The 20,990-nt window shown below is 45.1% G+C and overlaps 1 protein-coding gene across 12 annotated transcripts in view; it reads right to left on the bottom strand.

Annotated features, from left to right (window-relative positions):
- Positions 1 to 20,990, bottom strand: part of MSI2 (musashi RNA binding protein 2) — a 1,965,164-nt gene that overhangs the window by 630,952 nt on the left and 1,313,222 nt on the right. For all 12 annotated transcript variants that reach the window (XR_013608601.1, XM_078679738.1, XM_078679727.1 and 9 more), the window contains exon 8: positions 12,140 to 12,222. Coding sequence is in view for 11 of the 12 variants with exons in the window: in XM_078679738.1 (XP_078535864.1) it covers positions 12,140 to 12,222 (83 nt within the window). In the remaining variant the exon portion in view is untranslated. The remainder of the gene's footprint in view (positions 1 to 12,139; positions 12,223 to 20,990) is intronic.

Here is a 20,990-nt window from a genome sequence, read left to right as displayed (position 1 = left end):
CCTCTAGCAGCTTACCGGACCGCTCCCATAAGGCCTTCGGAGCCTTGGCCAGACAGTCAGAACATGACCGGTAGTCATGGTTGCCCTCCAGACAGAGACAGAGGCCAAGGGGGTCACCCACCGACATCATGCGGCGACAGGACTTAAATACAGACATCCCTACATTGCATCAGAAGTCAAAGACTCAAAAGAAGAAGACAAAAAGTCTCAAAGGATAGTCACAAAGAGACTAGGGTACGTGCTTTAACCGGATCTGCGCTTGCTGGCGCGGAAAAAGAAAGAACTGACTCAGCGCGCCTGGGTGGCGCCTAAATAGTCTCTGTGATGTCATCTCGGCGCCTACGATGCCAGCGACGGACGCAGAGCCGCACTACGCCACCTTCCGACGCACAGGGGTACTGCTGACGAAAAACTTTCCGGATCCAGTCCGACACCTGGGGATATTCAAAAGGTAAGGAATCTATCACTAACATGTCTCTTTCAGATCACGTTTAGGCAATAAGCGTGCCCTAACCTGTGTTTTACTAAACACTAGATTGCTACCTTAGCATAAATATTAACTCGCAGACTTCTTCGAACAATAAATGCCAGACATATTATTCCTTACGGAGACATGGAACCATAGTTCCGCCGAACCTAATTTAAACACAGCCATACAATCTGGCTATGACTTGTTCAAAATCGACAGAGATGGACAAAGAGGTGGGGGTGGCCATTGTTTACCGTTCTCACATTAAAGCCAATGCCTATTAGTATGGATTCAATAAAAGGGTTTCTGGGCCCAGGTGGTCTATAAACTAACAGTTATGGAGTCCTGTATGGAATTCTCCAATTTTTCCATACTAGGGGATTTTAATTTTCATTTAGAATCCACAGAAAACGCCGACACCAACAACTTCATAGACAGACTAAATAGTTTAGACTTAAAGCAAATTGTCACTGAGCCTACCCATATTGGAAACCACACTTTGGATGGTATCTTTACCTACTAGGCACAGAACAAATTCAAAAACACACTACCTATGTCCTGGACGGATCATAGCGCCGTCTTTTTTGAAGTACACATAACCGGACCTCCCATTAGAGCCCAGAATAAAAACAAAAGGACAGGTGTAGCACTCCCCTGGGGACAAATAAATATCCCAGACCTCGAAACTGCTTTACTTTCTCACAGCCCTCACATAGGTACTGATGCCGATCAAGCAGCACTAAATTACAACAGTTACATTTACTAGGCAGTAACAAAACTGGCTCCAGAAACGTGCACACACACACAGGAAATAGATCAACATCAGCCCCCTGGTACACCGTGGAGCTAAAAGAACTAAAGAAAATTTGTAGAGCTAAAGAGCAGATCTGGAGGAACAAATACTCAGAAACCAACAAAAAACAGTACAACGAGGCATTAAAAAAGTACAAAGTAGCCATAATAGCTGCAAAAATCCAGCTTCTTTATTGAGAAAATTACGGCCTCTAAGAATACTGACAGAGAACTTTTTAAGACAATCTCTAGCTTAGCCAATTTCGAATACAGAAAACAGTTCAGTCCAACTAGGCAGTTTTATGATAAACTAGCTGAGTTTTTCCATGATAAAGTGGTCAATGTTTATGATGAGTTCTCCAAACACAACGTTGGAATCAGGTCAGACAAGCTTAACAACGACAGGACAAACACGAAAGTCTACCTACAAGAATTTACTCCCCTAACACCTGAGAGTTGAGAGGATACTACTGTCAACTAAGTCGGGATCCCCTCTGGACCCTTGCCCTGCCACGCTTCTCCACATGATCCCCAGCATAATAGCCAAACTAACAACCCTTCTAAACAACATTCTTGACGCAGTACTTTTTCCTGCTATCTGGAAAAAATCCCTAGTTAGACCCATCTTGAAAAAGCCAACCCTTGACCCCAAGGAGGTCGGCAATTACTGGCCTATTTCCTGCCTACCACTTCCATCAGAAATCCTGGAAAAAGCCCTCAACGAAGAACTACTGTCCTTCATTGAGGCAAATGATAAACTTGATCCAGCGCAACACTGTTTTCGACTGCGGCACAGTACCGAATCAGGACTGATTGTCGCCACAGAAGACATATGTGTCCAACTTGACCGGGGGGGGAGCCATATTGATTCTACTTGACCTATTGGCCGCATTTGATAAGGTTGATCGCCATAAACGTATCCAGCGACTGGCAGATATAGGGATTGTAGACAAAGCCTCAGACATTCTTCGGTCTTACTTAACCAACAGAGAACAATCTACAATTATGGAGAGCACAAATTGCACCCTTGAGCTTTGCCGTGTGGAGTGCCCCAGGGATCATCACTTTCCCCAACCCTGTTTAACGTGTACGTCACTCGACTGCCTAAACTCATACGCCCCCATGGCTTCACTGACATTTGCTATGCTGACGACACACAACTAGTCGTCTCCTTATCCTCCAAACTAGCTTCAATGTCTGCATGAGCCATATCATTAGGTGGATGCACGATAACTGCTTGAAGTTAAACACTGGTAAAACAGAAGTGGTTATGTTTGGAAGGGATACTTCCCTTTGGAATTCTACAAGGTGGCCTGATAAAGCAGGGCCCTGCCCTCAGCCGGTAAAGAAGGTTAAAAACCTTGGTATCATGATAGATGACCATCTTTCATTATCAGATCAGGTCAACAGCATTACTTCCTTGTGCTTCCACACTTTAAAAATCCTTCGAAAGATCCTACCTTTCATCCCCATGGCCCTTAGAAAAACAGTCATTACTGCCTTAATACTATCAAAAATCGACTACAGTAACACACTCTAGCTGGGAGCAAAAAGGAGCGTGATACATAAGCTGCAGACCATACAGAATGCTGCTGCTCGTCTGCTGCTTAAGATTCCACAATTCAGTCCAATAAATCAAGCTAATCGGGATCTGCACTGGCTACCTGTATTGGCAATGATCCAGTTCAAATCCATGTGCATTGTGCTTAAGACTCTATATGGGGCTGAACCTGCCCAATGTAGTATCCATTTCAAGCGCTACACTTCTCAGCGAAGCCTTACATCTTAATCGGCCTCTCTACTGGTGGTTCCTAAGGTAAAGACTCTGAAATGGGGTGGCAGAAGCTTCCGCTATCTGGCCCCTAAATTATGGAATTTGTTGCCCATCCATCTTAGAAATCAAACAAATCTACTGTTATTCAGGAAAGAATTGAAAACATGGTTATTTGTCCCTAAACTATAGTCGCCATAGCTCTCCCACTCCATTAATCAATGGCAGACAGCGCTAAGACGCCATGGCATACACGCACTCTACAAAAACCCTCATTACATTACATCTCCTACTCAATGACATATCACCAAAGGTCTCCAACCATGAACACTACTCACAGAATAAACTGCAAGTTGCTCAACAACCAACAACATATGTGGCATATTTAGGCATCTGCAGTAGTTCTTACCGAATTACTAATGAGTAGAATGAACAACACCTTCGAATTAATACCCTTTCTTATCACCCGCCAGATGTAGGCTGTGATGACATAGGCTGATAAAGGTGTCACCCATGTTATGGAGTTTATTCCACCTAATTTTCCAAATTTCACAGAAGCCAGAACGAAAAATACATTGTACACAGTACATATCATTCAACAATCGGAAAAAAGCATCAAAGAAATAACATCTCAGAAGGAGGAAGGGCAATGAGGAATTTGAAGGATGATCAGCATCCTTCAGAAAAATGTCATGGCTCCCAATACAGGTTCACACAAGGAGGTGAGTCGGAGACAAATCGATGCATTCATGACAAATAAAAAAACTTTGAAAAAACTTTATGAATATCCCTCCCATACTGGGCCTCAATCCCGGCATCAAAATTGAGGAGACGAATCTTTGGTGAAATGATAAAAGTATGAAATGATGGCAAGTCACTTCTTTACGGAGTTCAGTGACGGGCACTCATGACAATCACCAAAGTAACTATTTACCTCACTGAATGAGTTCTTACACTACCCTGTGATTGGATTTGAGCCTATTGATAACACATTTAAATGCAAAGATTCACCAAAGAGCGTGTTGGCTTCCTTTCAGCCTACAAAGTGACCATCATCAATCGTGTTCTTTTCAAACTTCTCTAAATAGAAGCAGAAGAGCTCAGAGTGTCTACATGGCAAAATGATTCCAGCGACCTGTAAAAGCTGTGGAGGTGGTTAGAAGGAAGGTCAGGCGGTTTTCTGAATGAGAGAATGAAGAAACAACTTATTGAAGTTTGGAAGGATGAATCGCCACTCCACTCCATCTACCAGGACGGACAGATTTCATGGGATGACGACAAGCCAGCACTGTGCCCGTAATCTCAACATGAAAAGAGTATGCCTCCAAGGTATCCTCGAAGTTTGCAAACAGGAAGATTTAAGGTATGCACATTTAGATACAGAAATCGCCTTTCCTGGTGCAATAGAATATTGTACGTGGCCAAGGAGAACAGAGGCTTAGCAGTGCCAGTTACTGCATCTGTCCTCAACGATTTGATGATTTTAACACACCTTCCCATACTGTTTCTTTACTCATCACCGAGTAATACAGGAAACGGAGGGAAAGCATTAGGATGGAATAATCATGAAAAAGTAGAATATTCACAATAGTTTGAGACCATTTAACCAGGTTTAAGTTAGTAGTGGCCAAAATAACCACAAATCCTGGATACTAGCTAATAAAGTTGTATGCTTTACCAGGGCAGGCCCAAAGCTGTGGCAAAAGTATCTCGGAGTGGTATTTCAATGGAACCTGACAGCGATGTTTTAATGGGAATCAGGTTAGAATGGCATTCAGATCAACCGTGCTTTCAAGGAACCAAGACCTAAGGAAGGAAGGAAGGAGTGATACATTGGTAAGGTGCCAGCTAAGAGGGTTAGAACCTGAGGAAATTTTGGAACGGTCAGAAACAGGCAAAGAGCAGTACTGCACAATTAGTGGACAATTTCATGAGAGTAACAAGCTATCTATGTTGAAAACAGGACTACACAATGTATACCTTTATCTACAGAAAAGGCACAACAGAGGGGAATAAATGAGCATATATGACCCCTTTATATCACCCCAGTGCATTACACTTTTCAGTAGCCCACCACTGTGCCAAAGTGGCTTCGGCCGGAATCTCAGCTCCAACACACACACACTGAGGTATCCTCCTCCAGGCCACCGTACCTTTAACTCCAAAGCTGAATGGAGGGATAAAGGGGTACTATTCACCATCTAGAATTACTATACCAAAACGGACAGAGGCTTCTGTGAGAGGGGCAGCGCCAACATTGCTCGAGGCCAACACCAACAGATAAAGGTAAAGTAGAAAAAGAATGATTGAACAGTAATATTTTAGGAATACAATGAACAAAGCAAGTGTCCTGGGAGAGAGCTGGGTGAAGAAACAGGTGGCAGCATTTGTGGTTTCAAACCCTCACATATTACCTTACTAAAATAGGGAGGGTCCCAAGAGTTTTAATAAAATTGGTGGCTGTGTATTCAGGGAGCTGCTTCACCCATCTGCGCTAGGAACATGTCAAAGTCACCAAGTGGTAATATCTACTTTGCCGTGAAAGACTTCTGTTTGGCTCTGTGACCAGTGAAGTGTGGCTTACTGGTTAGAGCGGCAGACTCTGAAGCAGAGATCAGGCCCGGGACCAGGGTTTAAGTCCCGACGCGGCAGGGTATTGAGCCCAATGTCCGCGGACTCGATAATTCTCACCTCGGCGCCTACTCTAACCATGGGTCCCACGCTGCAACTCTGGGCAATAGCTTGCTTAATCTCCACAAAGGCCCCTACAACACTGGGATGCCTGGCTTCACCTTGGGGGTGCCCAGGAGGGGCATCGCACAGGGAGAGCCAGGAAGGGTTCCACAGCGTTATACAGCGCCGGGACGCCCCGTTGGTGCAGCTGTGCGCTTTACAAAATACACTACATTTACATTTTACAAACAGATGTGCAGATAGATGTAATTTCACAGCAGGAAGTAAAGACCACACTTCAGACTGGGTGTGCTGCCCCAATGATAGAAATGAGGAATGATTTAGCAGTCCGTGGCTAGACGTCAAAATCCTGATCTAGAACAAAGACAAGGCTTAAGGCCTAAATAGTGAAAAGAAAGACTAGGGTGGCATATGGCTTCATATCACTAGTTATGGGTTTTCCTCTTACAAAAGATGGAAATCTAGAAACTCAGTTCAATAGGATCAAAAGAATTGAACCAAAATCTTAAATCCCAGAACACATTAGTTTATTTAAAAAAATTCAAGGACCACAGCCAAACAGCATAACAAAACGGAGCACTTTTGTAAGCCAGGCAAATGACCATACTTTTGCTCCACTAAGAGAATCCTAATTTTTTTTGCCAAATCTCTCAAAAAAATCAGTAGAAACAAAAACGGGGCTGATAATTGGTTAGATTTATCTGAAAACAGTTTGCTTGAAGTAAGTCAAGAGGATGAAACCATCACTACATTGTGTCCTGACTAAAAGATAACAAAAGACTGAACATCAGTGAGGCAATTATTTTAAGCAATTTTCTTCGCTGCGAGGCAGACTTGAGAAGGCTTTTAAACATACTGATTAGAATTTTTTTAACACATTACCCATGCACTGAAGCCTGGGTTTCTCCAACCACAGTGCAGACTGACAGATTCTATTAAAAAATGGAAATCAATTATTGTTATTCGGTATCACTGGTGGAGGCAGAGGGGCACTGCACTAGAAAACTTAATAAAGATTAAAGCCTGACTAGCAGGTGACTAAGGTCGCTCGGATCATGTTGTGGCCCATGAGAAGTAAATGGATGCAGACTTCTCTGAGCAACAGAACAAAACTGCGGCCAGGCTGCACCACCTCCTTAGACTGGGGAGTGACCTCGTTCAAACATTGCATGCTCCAAGAAACCATTTTCATTTCAAATACATATTACGGCCAGGTGCGAGATGAACAATATTATTTCAATTCCCTGGAGAAAAACAAATTAGCAAGTCAAATGTGGAGACAGTCTTCAAGCATACGCGGTGAAGACTGCTTTGATCGTATCTCAACTAAAAGCACCCTTATTAAATTTACAGGCAGCAACAGAAATAAGACCCACACAATGTAAATCCAAGGACTTGCTTCTTCAGGTACCGGAGATGCGTGCACAGAAGAGAAAACAAGCATTTGCAATGCAATAGGTCTCGCATTAGGAAAGTTTGAGCTATTGGTATTGTAAATGGCAAAGTTTTTATTTATGTTTCTTTTTTTTAAATAGCTAAATTAATAGCTTCGTCATTTACAATGCCAATAGTTATAACTTTCACAAATGTGATACCTATAGCATTTGTAATGCAATATGTTTTGTATTTACAAACCGCGAGAGGACAAAAAAAAGCTCCGGACCACCGCCTCCTCCCAGGCCTTCAAAAGGGACCTCAAAGTTCTCCTCCTCCAGAGACACCTCCAAAAGTAATTCACGTCCTCTTGCTATTTCTGAGGAAGACTTCCCACTACTGATAATTTCTACTTTCCATGACCATGGAAGTGCCTTCCCAGTGTATTCCTGTGATTGGAGGGTCTGCCTTTTTGCAGTATTTTCCATGTACTGGTGTTCGGTGCCCTTTTGTAACATGCACACACCACTCTGCCCTTGCAACACACGGCTGCTACCTCTCACATGTCTTTGCCTTTGATACTTGCACAAGTGCCACCTTGCCCATGTAACGCTTGTTCCTGAGCCTGAGTGTCTAGCACTTATTGCAGGACTATACCTCTAATTATACTCTGTTTTCTCTTATAACTGCACACTTGTCACTTTCATTTCCTCTTGTGCACTTTTGACTACCTCATGTATTTTGGTTGCTCACGATTGTCACTATTACCTTTACTACCTCATGTATTTTTGGTTGCTCATAGTTTTTACTACCTCATGTATTTTGTTTGCTCACAATTGTCACTATTACCTTATGTAAGTAACGTATGTTTTTTCAACCTGTTCTTTTGTAATGTTTCTCATTATGTTTCATTTCTGTTCCTAATGTGAAGCGCTCTGACGCCTTCGGGTAAAGTCCGCGCTATATAAAAATGCATAAATACATAAATAAATAAATACCGCCTTCGGGTAAAGTCTGCGCTATATAAAAATGCATAAATACATAAATAAATAAATACCGCCTTCGGGTAAAGTCCGCGCTATATAAAAATGCATAAATAAATAAATAAATAAATACCGCAAATCAAACATCCTCGTCACTCTGCCGGCCTGCGACCAGGAAGTCAGGCAGGCCGGCGCGACAACCGGAAACAGGAAGTAGGAGGGCGGGAGCCTACCCCGCCTCCCACGGAAGAGCCGCGATTGTTTGGAGCACTGGAGCAGGCAGGAGCCTACCCTGTGCCCCGGTGCTGAAGGAGGGAAGAAGAGTCCTGCTGCCGGGCCCTGCAGCTGAGGAGAGCCGCCGCACGAAGGAAGCCGGTGAGTGGGTTGCTGAGCTGCTGGGGGGGGGGGGGGGAGCATGTGTGTGCGCGCGCGCGTGCGGGGGGGGCGGGCTGTGTATGTGTGTGTGCGTGTGTGTGTGTATGTGTCTTGGAGTGCGTGTGTGTGACTGTGGGGGAGGGGGTGTGTGTGTGAGCGAGTGTCTGTCTGCGCGCGCATGTGTACGGCGCGGGACGCGACGTGCGCGCACACGAATCCAGGAAAGAAAGCTCGTACACCCTCTTGTCCTCCTTCCCCCCAGACTGATCGCTATACGTCTCCAGCTGGACACATGCATCTTTGCGGATGCATTTTGCCAGAGAGACCCAAAAAAGGCATCTGAAGATAAAGTGAAGGTATACCACACAGGAATACGTTTTTTAACTATATAGTCTGTCTAGCACAGGATTCTACTTCTGCCATTGAGAGGAGACCCACATTTTTAGGTCTCGTGACCTACAATGCGCGCAAGCGCATTGAGGGAGCGAGAATTCAAGTGCTCGAAATCCTCGTCAAACCAAGGGCTTCTTGCGCTGCGGTTTTCTTAAGAGTTCACGTGAATCACGTGAACAAACAAGCACGCGCATTCCCGGCCGCACAGGACATCAAAGGGCTTCTCCTCCCCTAATTATTCAGCCTGCGGCCGGCCGTACTTTCAGTTTCCCGGCCGCTCTGCATTCCCGGCCGCACAGCACATCAAAGGGCTTCTCCTCCCCTAATTATTCATGGCCGGCCGCAGGCCGGCCGTACTTTCAGTTTCCCGGCCGCTCTGCATTATCAGGTACGTGTTGTTTTTCACTTGTGTTGTTTTTCACTTTGTCTCCGTACAATCTCTCTGTGTCTACCTCTTCCCTCCCCTCTTGTTGTAATTTCTGTATCTTTCTTGCTGTTACTTGGTGTCTATAATTTGTTTAACAAGTATTGTTGCATTTGTTTTGCTTTGTACGTTTCTTCTAGTCCAACCCAACTAGTTTTATCACTGAGGGCATTTCCAGAACTTTAAAGAAGGAACACTCGCTGCTTCGATCCCGTGCCCCGCAGTGTCTGCTCGGACTTTGGGTCCCACTCCAAACCTCTTCGACGTCCTGACATCTGCCCTTTGACCACCGTCTCTTCCAGCCTTTCACCCTTTGTATTTGCCCCTTCCAACCACTTACACTCCAGTGTGACTCTCGTGCCTCAGGTCGTTCATTCTCTGGCTCCCCTTTTAAAATCTGCCCCTTCCGTCTCGTGCTCTTTGTTACCTGCCCGTTTGTCAGATACCCTCTCGTGTCTGCCCCTCCACGAACCCCGTCTGATACCTGTGCCCCCGCTCTTTCTTTACTCACACCTCTAGGGTACCGCTCGGCCTCATTTCTCTCTTGCCCCTGATATAAATACACCCGCCCCGCAGCCTTCGGGAATGTCGCGAATTTGCCCCTTCCAACCACTTACACTCCAGTGTGACACTCGCTGCCATCTCGTGCCTCAGGTCGTTCATTCTCCGGCTCCCCTTTTAAAATCTGCCCCTTCCGTCTCGTGCTCTTTGTTACCTGCCCGTTTGTCAGATACCTTCTCGTGTCTGCCCCTCCACGAACCCAGTCTGATACCTGTGCCCCCCGCTCTTTCTGCTTCTGTGTCAGCCCCACTTACTTTGCGGCATTTTTATTATTTTGAATACTTTGTTGCTCAGCCATATGTTGCGCACAGAATGAAAAACTGGGCCATAACCACAACAAGCACTGGCGTTGCCAATAGGTTTCGCATTTGGAAAGTTGGAGATATTGGTTTTGTAAATGACATTTTATATTTATATATTGTTATTGACAATGCCAATAACGATATATAAATATAAAATGTCATTTAAAAACCAATAGCTCCAACTTTCCTACTGCGAGACCTATTGGCAACGCCAGTGCTTGTTATGTGTGACGTGAATTGCTACCTGGAACACAAAGGAATTATATGTTTAGCTATTTCTCTCGGCACTGAATTGACCCAACAAATTTCAAGCAGCAACGCAACTTGATGCAAGATATGAAATTAGAGTACCTCCAGACTGAAGGCCTAAGCCTTAGGCAAAGCGTTAAGGATATTTTCTAGCATTATTTATTAACGTAATTGCTTTCTTAGAATCAAAGGGTTTCTGCCCTCTGCTGAGAGTGACGTTTCACTTTATTTTAAATGTAGGTTTGGGGAAATCAAGGTTGTGCGGGCAAGGAGTTGAGCTCCGGCGGTGGTGAAAACTCTTCTGTTAAGCTGACCCTAGAATGAAGATGGCAGCTTGGGTCTGCTCGAAGTCCGACTTTTCCGTACAGTGGGCGTTTTGTTTTTACCTGAGAGACTTGAACCTCTGGTATTGTCTTACTGTCTCTTTTTGATTTGTGTTGACATTTAGTGTTTTGCTGCACTTGTGTGGAAAAAGTCCCTTATGTATGTCTTCTATTCATAACTGCTTATTTTACTTTTCTTCATGATTTTTTTTTATTCATGGCTCACAGCCGCACCCAAGCACTTCACAGGTTTTTAAAGACCTTGTGCATGTTAATAGGACCTATTAACATGCACAAGGTCTTTAAAGACATGTGAAGTGCTCGGCAGAGTCGAGCTGCAGAGGCTCTTAGAAGACTGTGCCGATTCCCGGCAGAAGTCATCTCATCACGCGACACACCTACGGTTGGGGCGCGACACAGTAATGTGTCGCGCCACACAGTTTGGAAAGCTGTGGCCTAAGGGTTGGGAGGGGTCTTCTCTCTTCCAATTTTAGGGATATAGTACAATCAAAATTCCTTCTTGCCTGTTTAGAGGCCTGGGAATTTGAGGGACTACAAGAACCAGAAGCCAGGCACATAAGTCATATCATAGGTCCGTTTTGTGCCGTCTTCACATGGCATAGAAGTGAATGCGTTCATCAAGGGAAGTACAAACTAGGGAAAGCAAACGCTCAGGAAAGCCCACCCTTCAACTATTAAGAGAGAATTACAACAGAAGCTTGGTATGATTAATATACTGTAATTTTAATCTAAATTTCAATCTGACAAAGTTGGAGAAGACCTTTCAAACTAGATGTTCCCAGTCATTAAGTTGTTGACTAGTACAGATTGACTGTGCACACATGCATGTAATGCAGCATGACATGCAACTGACGTAACTAAACCTGAAAACTTCCCTCCCTAAAAGTTATTATTGAGAGCACTAATACATATAGGAACATCTGCCAGGTATATCAGGATCATGGATAGCATATTTCTCTTATTAGAGGAGATCCAAATCAGAAGTAGATTTATCCATGGATTCCATAATTTGGTATAAAAGAATACATAAAAAACTGAATATAAAGTAATACAAAAGCACAAGGCCAGACCCAGTGCTTCTTGCCTTGGCTTCACCTCAGTTTAGCTATTTGAGTATAGTAGGCACAGTACCAACAGCACCCCCAGAAGGAAGAATATGGGTAAGTACACTAAATTAATTACATAAAGCAAAATAACAATTAAAATCCAAACACCTAACAGATCAGCACAGGTGAATGAATTGTTGGACACAATCTGAGATGAACAGCAACATATTCCTTCTTGGAATGGAGTAGGTGTGCATGGGACAAAACATACACCTCGTGCATGGAGTCATTACATCCTGAATCCCGTACAAAATCATTGCAATGCAAAAAAAGCATGTGGGCTAAAAAAAATAAAAACTTACCATTTTATTATTTATTTCATGGAAATGAATTTCACAGACTTTTTCAACCACATCTTCAATTTCAAAAGTTACGAAGCCAAATCCTGAAAATGAGAAGGGAAAAACAGAGATTGAGGAAATAACCCAGGATAAAAATGTAAAAACAGAATATCTTTTGTAAGAAGCCAATAACAAGATTGTTGAGCGAACACATTTTTAGAAAGTTACTCCAGACTCTTGGCAGACTTTGCTATGGGTTCTGTCCGCACCAGACTTATGTGTGGCACACTTTCCCATTTTTTTTTATTTGAGTTTTATATAGTGCGAACTCGACCTGAAGATATCCAGTATCAGAGCGCTTTACATGACCACCAGTTTCATTGCAGATGGACACATTCATTTTTGTTAGGCGAGGGGAGATTAAGTGATTTGCCCAGAATCACAGGATGTTGAGCGTCCCTGCCGAGACTCAAACCCGGATCCTCAATTTCAAGGTCGACCGCTCTAGCCGTAAGGCTACATCCTCTCCTTTACTTGGCAATCCACTAATTTTGTTTAAATAAGGGCAACTGCAATTATGCGGTTTTATGGCAGTTGTGTTTTCTGCATATTTGACGATTTTACCATATAATCTTCAAATTTTAACAGAAAAAATTGATTGAGCTCAAACAGATCACAAATTACTAAAAACTCAACAAGGCATTTCGCTGCGTAGAAGATCTTTGCAAAGGCTGACCGGTTACATTTCTGTTGCTTATTGCTGTGTTTGGGTCTTAAACTGATACTAAGATTAAACCTTTGCCCAGACAGTGTTATCAAGAGTGAAAATTACTAAATAATGAAATACTATCAGAAAAGGTGCCGCATTAAACCGCATAATTTGCTTTTTTTTGCTACATAAATTAGTCAACCCTTCTACATAATTTCAGCGAACCTGGTTGTAAAATCTATAGGAATGAGGATTTATACCAATGGCAAAATGAAAACTATTTCACAAAATATACTAAGACTCTCCGTTACATTCAAATTTGGGAGGTCAAACTTCCAAGGAAACGTTCCTAAGGTCAAAAATTAACCAGTGAGGGAGGAGGCAAGAGCTATGGAAGAACGAGGGTGGAATTGAGGTGTCTGGTGTCCAGTTAACATAAGAGCTGCTCAGGCCAGGTACGTACGTCATCGACTCCTGTGTACTATAGGAAACAAGCATTTGCAATGCAATAGGCCTCGCAATTGAGAGATTTTGAGCTAATGGCATTGTAAAAGGCAATGCTTTTCTTTATGTGTTTAAAAACTTGCAATAAGAAAATGCAGTGTCATTTACAATATCATTAGGTCAAAGTTTCAAAAATGCGAGACCTGTTGCATTGCAAATTCTGGTTTATGAAATAAAGGCGAACCGGGAGGTGTTTGGTGAGAGAGTACAAAATCACCAAAACTAAGCTAATGTAATTAAAGCAGGGGGCGGATCCCTTTGAAGCACGGCCTCGCGGCCGTGAAAGAAGTAAACAGCAGGGATGTAATTAGGGGGGAGGAGAAGTCGCGCTGGGGTGAATGCCTGAGGCCAAGCTGCCCGTGGGAGGGAGGCTGATGGCTGTGATGTGTGCAGCAGGGGGGCGAAGCGGATTCCAAGTGAAGCTGCTGGCGGCAGATGGCTTGGCAGATGTGCACGCGCTTTTAGGTCAATGCGCTTGCGCATTGAGCTTGCTTTTCACGGGCACCTCATGAAATCGCCAGAGTTTAACCTCATGGTTAAACTCTGGATAAGCCCCTATATTCTCGCAAGCGCATTGACAGGCGAGACCTAAAAACCACAGCCCTAACACGTAGAGGATGTGGCTTACCCCAGAGCTCCCGACTTTGGAACGGGGACCCGGGTTCTGCGTGGCTCAATGTCCTATGCATCCTGGGCACATCAGTTAAGCTCCTGTGGTGTTGATACATTCCATGTTTGGAATGTATCCTACATCACCGAGTGGAACATAGAATGCATGTGGGAGGGAGCTCTAAGTGGGGACAGTTGAAGAAGGGATTTCATGAAGATTACTTGGAGAAGTGAGATGCAGAGTTGTTCATAAAGCGATACTTATATACTCATTGTGGTGGAGTATACATTACAGCTCCCCGTGTCTAAAAAGGAACAGTGCCTATGTAAGTTCAAGCCCTCCACTACCCTCGGGTCGAGTTCCCGCGATAGAAACTGCAGGGAGGAGGACGAGAAAGCGAGGAGGTAGTTTCTCTCCCACGAACATTAATGTTAATGAGTTTGCCGTGCAGTTTACGAGTGCCTGTGAGCACACAAGCCGTTCGCTTGCTAGGGTGACCAACTGGCATTGGTGCAAATTCAGGACGGGGAGTGTAAAAATTCAGGACAAAGGGTCAAAATTCAGGACACAAATTCAGGACAGGAGGTCAAAATTCAGGACAAAACTTCAGGACAATAGGTACGTTTTACAGACACATCAGAGGTCGCGCAATAGTATATAAGTAAGCCCAGCCATTTCCAAACATATTCAACCATTCCATCTATCATTTCACTCATCCATCCCTTCATCCATCCATCCCCTCATTCATCCTTTCACTCATCCTCCATTATCCATCCATCCACCCTTTCACCCTATCCATCTGTACACTTATCCATCCACTCTTCATCCCATCCATCCATTCACTCATCCATTCAGCCATTTACCCTTTCACCAATCCAGTTAACCTTTCACTTACTAATCCTTCCACCCATCCACTCTTTTAGTCATCCATCCTCCCTTTCTCTCTCCATTGACCCTTTCACTTAGCCATCCTTCCTTCCATCCATCCATCCATCCACCCACCCATCCATCCATCTACTCATCCACTCATGAATCCATCCATTGACCCTATCATTCATCCATCCATATATCATTTCACTCCTTCACACATCTATTCGTCCTTTTGTCCATCTACCCTCCCTTTCACTCACTCATCCATCCATCCTTACATCCACCCTTTCACTCATATGTCCATTCATTCACCCTTGCACTTATCAATCCATCCATCATTTCACTCATCCACCTACCCACCCATCATCCACCCACCCATCCACCACCCACCCACCCACTCATCCATCCATCCATCCTTTCACCCACCCACCATCCAATCCACTGATCCATCCTTTCACCCACCCACCATCCACCCACCCATCCTTTCACCCACCCACTCATCATCCATCCATCCTTTCACCCACCCACTCATCATCCATCCATCCATTCATCCTTTTACCCACCCACTCTCCATGCATCCATCCTTTCACCCATCCATCCATCCGTCCGTCCTTCCCCTCATCATCCATCCATCCTTCCCCTCATCATCCATCCATCCTTTTCCCTCATCATCCATCCATCCATCCTTTTCCCTCATCATCCATCCATCCACCCATCCTTCTACCCACCCACTCATCATCATCCATCCATCCTTCCCCTCATCCTCCATCCATCCTTCCCCTCATCATCCATCCATCCTTTCACCCACCCCCTCATCATCATCCATCCATTCCCTCATCATCCATCCATCCATCCTTTCACCCACCCCCTCATCATCCATCCTTTTACCCACCCCCTCATCATCAATCCATCCACCCTTCCTCTCATCATCCATCCTTTCACCCACCCCCTCATCATCCATCCATCCATCCATCCTTCCCCTCATCATCCATCCATCCTTTCACCCACCCATCCATCCATCCCCTCCATCCATCCCCTCATCCATCCATCCTTCCCCTCATCCATCCATCCTTCCCCTCATCCATCCTTCCCCTCATCCATCCATCCTTCCCCTCATCCATCCATCCTTCCCCTCATCCATCCATCCTTCCCCTCATCCATCCATCCATCCTTCCCCTCATCCATCCATCCTTCCCCTCATCCATCATCCATCCTTCCCCTCACCCATCCATCCATCCCATCCATTTATCCTTCCTCTCATCCATCCTTCCCCTCCATCCATCCATCCATCCTTCTCCTCATCCATCATCCTTCCCCCTCATCCATCTTTCCCCTCATCCATCATCCAGCTACCCTTCCACCCATACATCCAGCTATTTACATTTTCTCTCCATCCTTCCCCTCATTCATCAATCCATCCATCCTCTCTCATTATCCATGTATTCAATCTTTCATTCATCCATTCACCCTTTCACTAATTCATCCAGCCATTCACCCCTCCCTTCACTTACTTACTCGCCGACCTTTCCATATTAATTTTGAGCTGAGCCCTTTTGAGAAGAGGCCCATCAAGAACTTCACCCTCGCTGCAGGGGCCGTTCCAGGACTGGGACAGAAGCCACCCAGGGCGGAGACAGGATCCACCACGGGGGGGGACAAGAGCCATCACAGGCGGGGGTGGACTGGAGCCACAACATGGGGGACAAGAGCCATCACAGGCGGGGGTGGACTGAAGCCACAACATGGGGGACAAGAGCCATCACAGGCGGGGGTGGACTGAAGCCACAACATGGGGGGACAGGAGCCATCACAGGCGGGGGTGGACTGGAGCCACAACATGGGGGGACAGGAGCCATCACAGGCGGGAGTGGACTGGAGCCATCGCTGAGGGGGGGACAGGAGCCATCACTGAGGGGAGGGCAGGAGCCATCATAGGAGGGGGAACAGGATCCACCAGGGTGGGCACAGGGGTGGGCATGCAGTATTCTAGTATCATCTTGGGCTCCTCACCTCCTCCTGCACAAGACAACGAGAAGACAGGCTCTCTGTCCAAAATGCCATCCCCCACTGTGATGTACAGTACTTAAAGGAGATACTCTAAGAGAACTGATTGTCCTCCATACTTTGTTAATCAGTGTGGGTGCGATTGTGCCATTTCTTTATTGTATTACATTATAGACGGCATGTTTGAAGAACCGAGGTTTGCTTACAATTTAGTGACAGTAATTACGCTCGGTGAAGAGAAGCACGTGCTGCCTCGGAGTAATCAGGGGTGTAATCTGGCCGAGTCTAGGATGTTTGGGGCCCTGGGTAGAAATGGAATGTGTGAGCCCCCCTCTAAATTGCAGAGACATGACACATTCAGGGCTGTTTGCATGTGAATAGATGACGCTGCCCCTGAACCTGCAGCCCCTCCCTCTCCGTCACCTTCGAGCACCTCTTAACAGGTCATCAAGGGCTGGAGGTGTGAGGGTTGCCCCCCCCCCCCCCCCCCGCTGTGCCCCTCCAATGCTGTTGAGTATCTGAGGAGCTTTAGTGCAGCATCGGAGTCAAGAAGGGAGGTGGGTGCAAGCTGTGCCGGCGTTAGGGTGATGCAACCGGTGCCCTGTTAAAATGACGGACAAATGGCGTCCGTTAAAGAATCCTTCACGGAAATTACGGACTGTCCGTGAAATTTACGGACGGTTGATCACCCTATCGCTTGCTGGTAATCTGCTGGGGTCAGGACAGACGGACAGACCGGAGGCTCGGCTCTCACGGGATCGGCACTCCTGTGGTCGCGGCGGGTCCTGCCCGTTCTTCCAGGACACTGATGAGGTCCACCCTACGGTCAGCCTGGATCCGGGGGAAGCAATGGCTCTCTTTCGTCCTGCATTAAAGGCCCTCTTAGCCGAAAGGGCTCAGATGTGAACACTGCCGACCTCTCTGCTGCCGCTTGAAAGGGAGCAGCGCGCCCTGGCCACTTTGGGGCCGTTTGATGCCTGCTGTCTGCCCCTCAGCTATGTGTGGGCCCAGCACCGGCAGACAGTGCACACTGCAGTCTTCTGGCAGGCGGCGGCGCTGCCAACCGAGGGCCCTTCAAGTCTAACTCTTAGGACTGTACCCGGCAGCAGTCACAAAGGAAAAGCCGAGGACCGCAAAATATGCCCGTGCATACTTTAACACGTATTCAAAGTCAGTCCATGCAAAGAAATTTCTCCAGCGATTGAAGAAATGAGATGCCAAGATTTTATATCAGCCTGCTGTCTGCAGGGTCGGCTGATGCAGTTTCTCCCCGTCCATCACTATCCGAAGCACACATTGTCATTTCACTCATAGTAACCGCTGGGAGGGGGGCTTATCACCTTTGTGGATGAACAGGTTGAGATTGTGGTTTGTACCTTCAGTCGTGGCGGTGAATATACAAGGACCAGAAGAGACCCACTCCGGTGATCACAACCGGGTTCATTGGAGAGCGAAATACTTACAATATTCCTATTTTTCTAATCATGATACTCACAGTCAAAGGGAAAAAAGCTTTAATGCACATGTCAGAATGTACAGAATCAAATCTGGATAGGGCGAGCAAATGGCAACGTCTACTGGAATTACCACTCAGCAACTATGGCTACAAGAGACCACCAGCATCAAGGCAACTGTAAGCCATGTTGCGTCAAGGTCCACGCAAAGAGAGGCATTTATGTAATTTTGTGTTTTCAAATTATTTTGTTCATTTTTATCACGCGACACAGAGTTAACAAGCATCAATTGTTTTATTCCAGTTTGTTTCCAGCTGACATCAGCTTCTAGCTCCCTCTCCCCCTCCACCCCCCACCTCCCCACCCCATTTCAAACCCAGGTGCTGCAGAACAGAAACCAAAGAACATGGGCGGACACAATATACACACACACACACCCCCATACAGCACACCTTTACGTTCCATCGCCTAATCTCTCGACCAGGGCAGTCTTTTCAGCGCTTCTGTGCTGTTTTTCTGAAAGGAACAGTGATCGGCAGAACCGAGCCATTTGAGGCCGCAGGTTTGTGTTGTGTCAGGCAGTACTTCATTCCACACAGCAGGCATCGCTCTGCGTTATACAACATTAGCTATAACTATTTTTGAACTGCATAGGTTTTCACATCTAATAGCTGTGTTTGGTGATTTTAAATTCACATAACAGAATCCACATGTACCCTACATATTTGCAGCCTTGCTAATTCGAATGGAAGAGCAAGACACCAGATATGTGACGGTTTCTGGAGTATAATGGTGATACCAAGTCCTGCAAAGAATAAAATATCCTCTGCTATAGGTTAAAAAGGTATTGCTAGTCAATGGACTACTTGGTAACTTGCAATATCTAAGTAATGTTTAGCACACATTACAGTATTCCATACTATCACCATGAGCTCTACCTTGATTCTGAACACCAATTATGTGGCGCACAGAGCACCTGCTATTATGGTTTCAAATCAACTCAACCTTTCAGCATACTGTGACTGATAAAATCCTAGTGAAATGAAAAAAAAAATCCCGTAGGGTAAACTTTTATAACACTAGATACCTTGCATCAAAGAATCTCTCACTTCTTATTCCACTCTATCAACTTGCTCAACATACACACCAGTAGATTGTGCCATATATATTGTTAGGACTCCCACAGAAAGTAAAATGCTTACGTTGTCTGTTACAGAGCTATTGTTTACTAAAACATCTAGATAATCTGGAGTTTTTTTTGTGTGCTATGTTCCCACCTTCTCCTGAACTTGTGATGACAGGTATTTTGTGCCACCTTTTTTCAACCAATGAGGGCAGGCACTGTGTGCGCTACAGGCCCATCCTTTATTTCAACCACTGAAAGAGGGCGTCTAGTGCAGTATATACCCCCCCCCCCACACACGTTCATCTGAACCAACAATCAAGGCAGGTGTTTTGTGGTCTCAATGACCCACTTTGATTGAACCCATAACAGCAGATTTTTCTATGCCCTACATTCAACACCTTGACTTGAACCAGTGATGCCGGGTGAGTTGTCGCTTTAGGTCCACCTTGATTTGAGCCTTTGATGGCAGATGTTTACCCTCTATTTGGCCAGCTTGATTTGAACCTACGATTGCGGAGGACTTGCCCTCTACATGCATCACCTTGGTTTGATCCTAGGATCTGTGGATATTCTCTCAGCTACAGATGTAAGGCTCAATGTTTGTAGCACTTTTTTTGCCGAGGTACTTAGGGGTAAAAGTCCCAATGGTTGTAACCCATTTTAAGTAGAGGGCTCTCCGACAGGCTTCTAACACCCACTTCTTATAAGGCTCCACAGTAAAGCATTACCGCAAATATATTCTAGCAACTCACCTGACAAACATTTGCACGGTTTTAGAGTAAACCTGCTGTGCGCGGACCGAGTACAGTATCTTTACTGTAAACATAAGTGACCGAATATTTCTAAAGCTTGCCATGAAGCACCTGCACCTCTTTCCTGGACAGAAACAAGACACAGCCCTGTGGCCCTAGGCAATATTGTGCTGAGAAGAACACTTTAGTCTCTGCCAAAAGTGAAAAATAATCTGTACTTCGAGGCAAGTAGACTCACTCACGGAAGATAAAACCTGACCGCAGAGGTCAGAGGCGAAGGAGCTCCAATTACCCTAATGTGGGCAGTGCACTGCTGACAAACGGTATGTAACCTTTTCCAGACCGGCCTTTTTAAGGACCTTACAACACAGGACTTTACTACGCAAATATGTTATGTAAAAAAACACATATGTGCCAACAAAAACAATTCACTACTTCGGCGAAAGTTATGAGCCACTCTAGATCCTAGGTGAACAGATATATATATATATATATATATATATATATATATATATATATATATGCGTTCAGGGATAATGAAGGTGTAGAAAGTAATTTGTATGCTTAAGGGATAGGTAAGCAGTAGTAAAAGGATTTTATGTTTAAGGGGTGGGTAGGAATAAGGGGTAGAAATGGTTTTGAAGGGATTAGGGACAGATAAGTAGTAAGATGCTTTTAGGTTCAGGGATGGGTAAAAGGTAGCAAGGGGTTTTTATGGGCAATGGATGGGTAAGAAAGAGTAAGATGTTCTTAGGTTTCAGGGGCAGGTAGTGGTAAAGGGATTTAAAAAGGGCAGTTTGGGTGGCATATCCAAGAAAAAGCGTTGTGAAACATGCTTGTTAA

This window comes from Lissotriton helveticus, chromosome 3_1 (assembly GCF_964261635.1).
Source record: "Lissotriton helveticus chromosome 3_1, aLisHel1.1, whole genome shotgun sequence".
Classification (NCBI taxonomy): Eukaryota; Metazoa; Chordata; class Amphibia; order Caudata; family Salamandridae; genus Lissotriton; species Lissotriton helveticus.
Note: the sequence above shows the minus strand (reverse complement) of the source record. Positions and strands in the feature narration are given on the sequence as shown.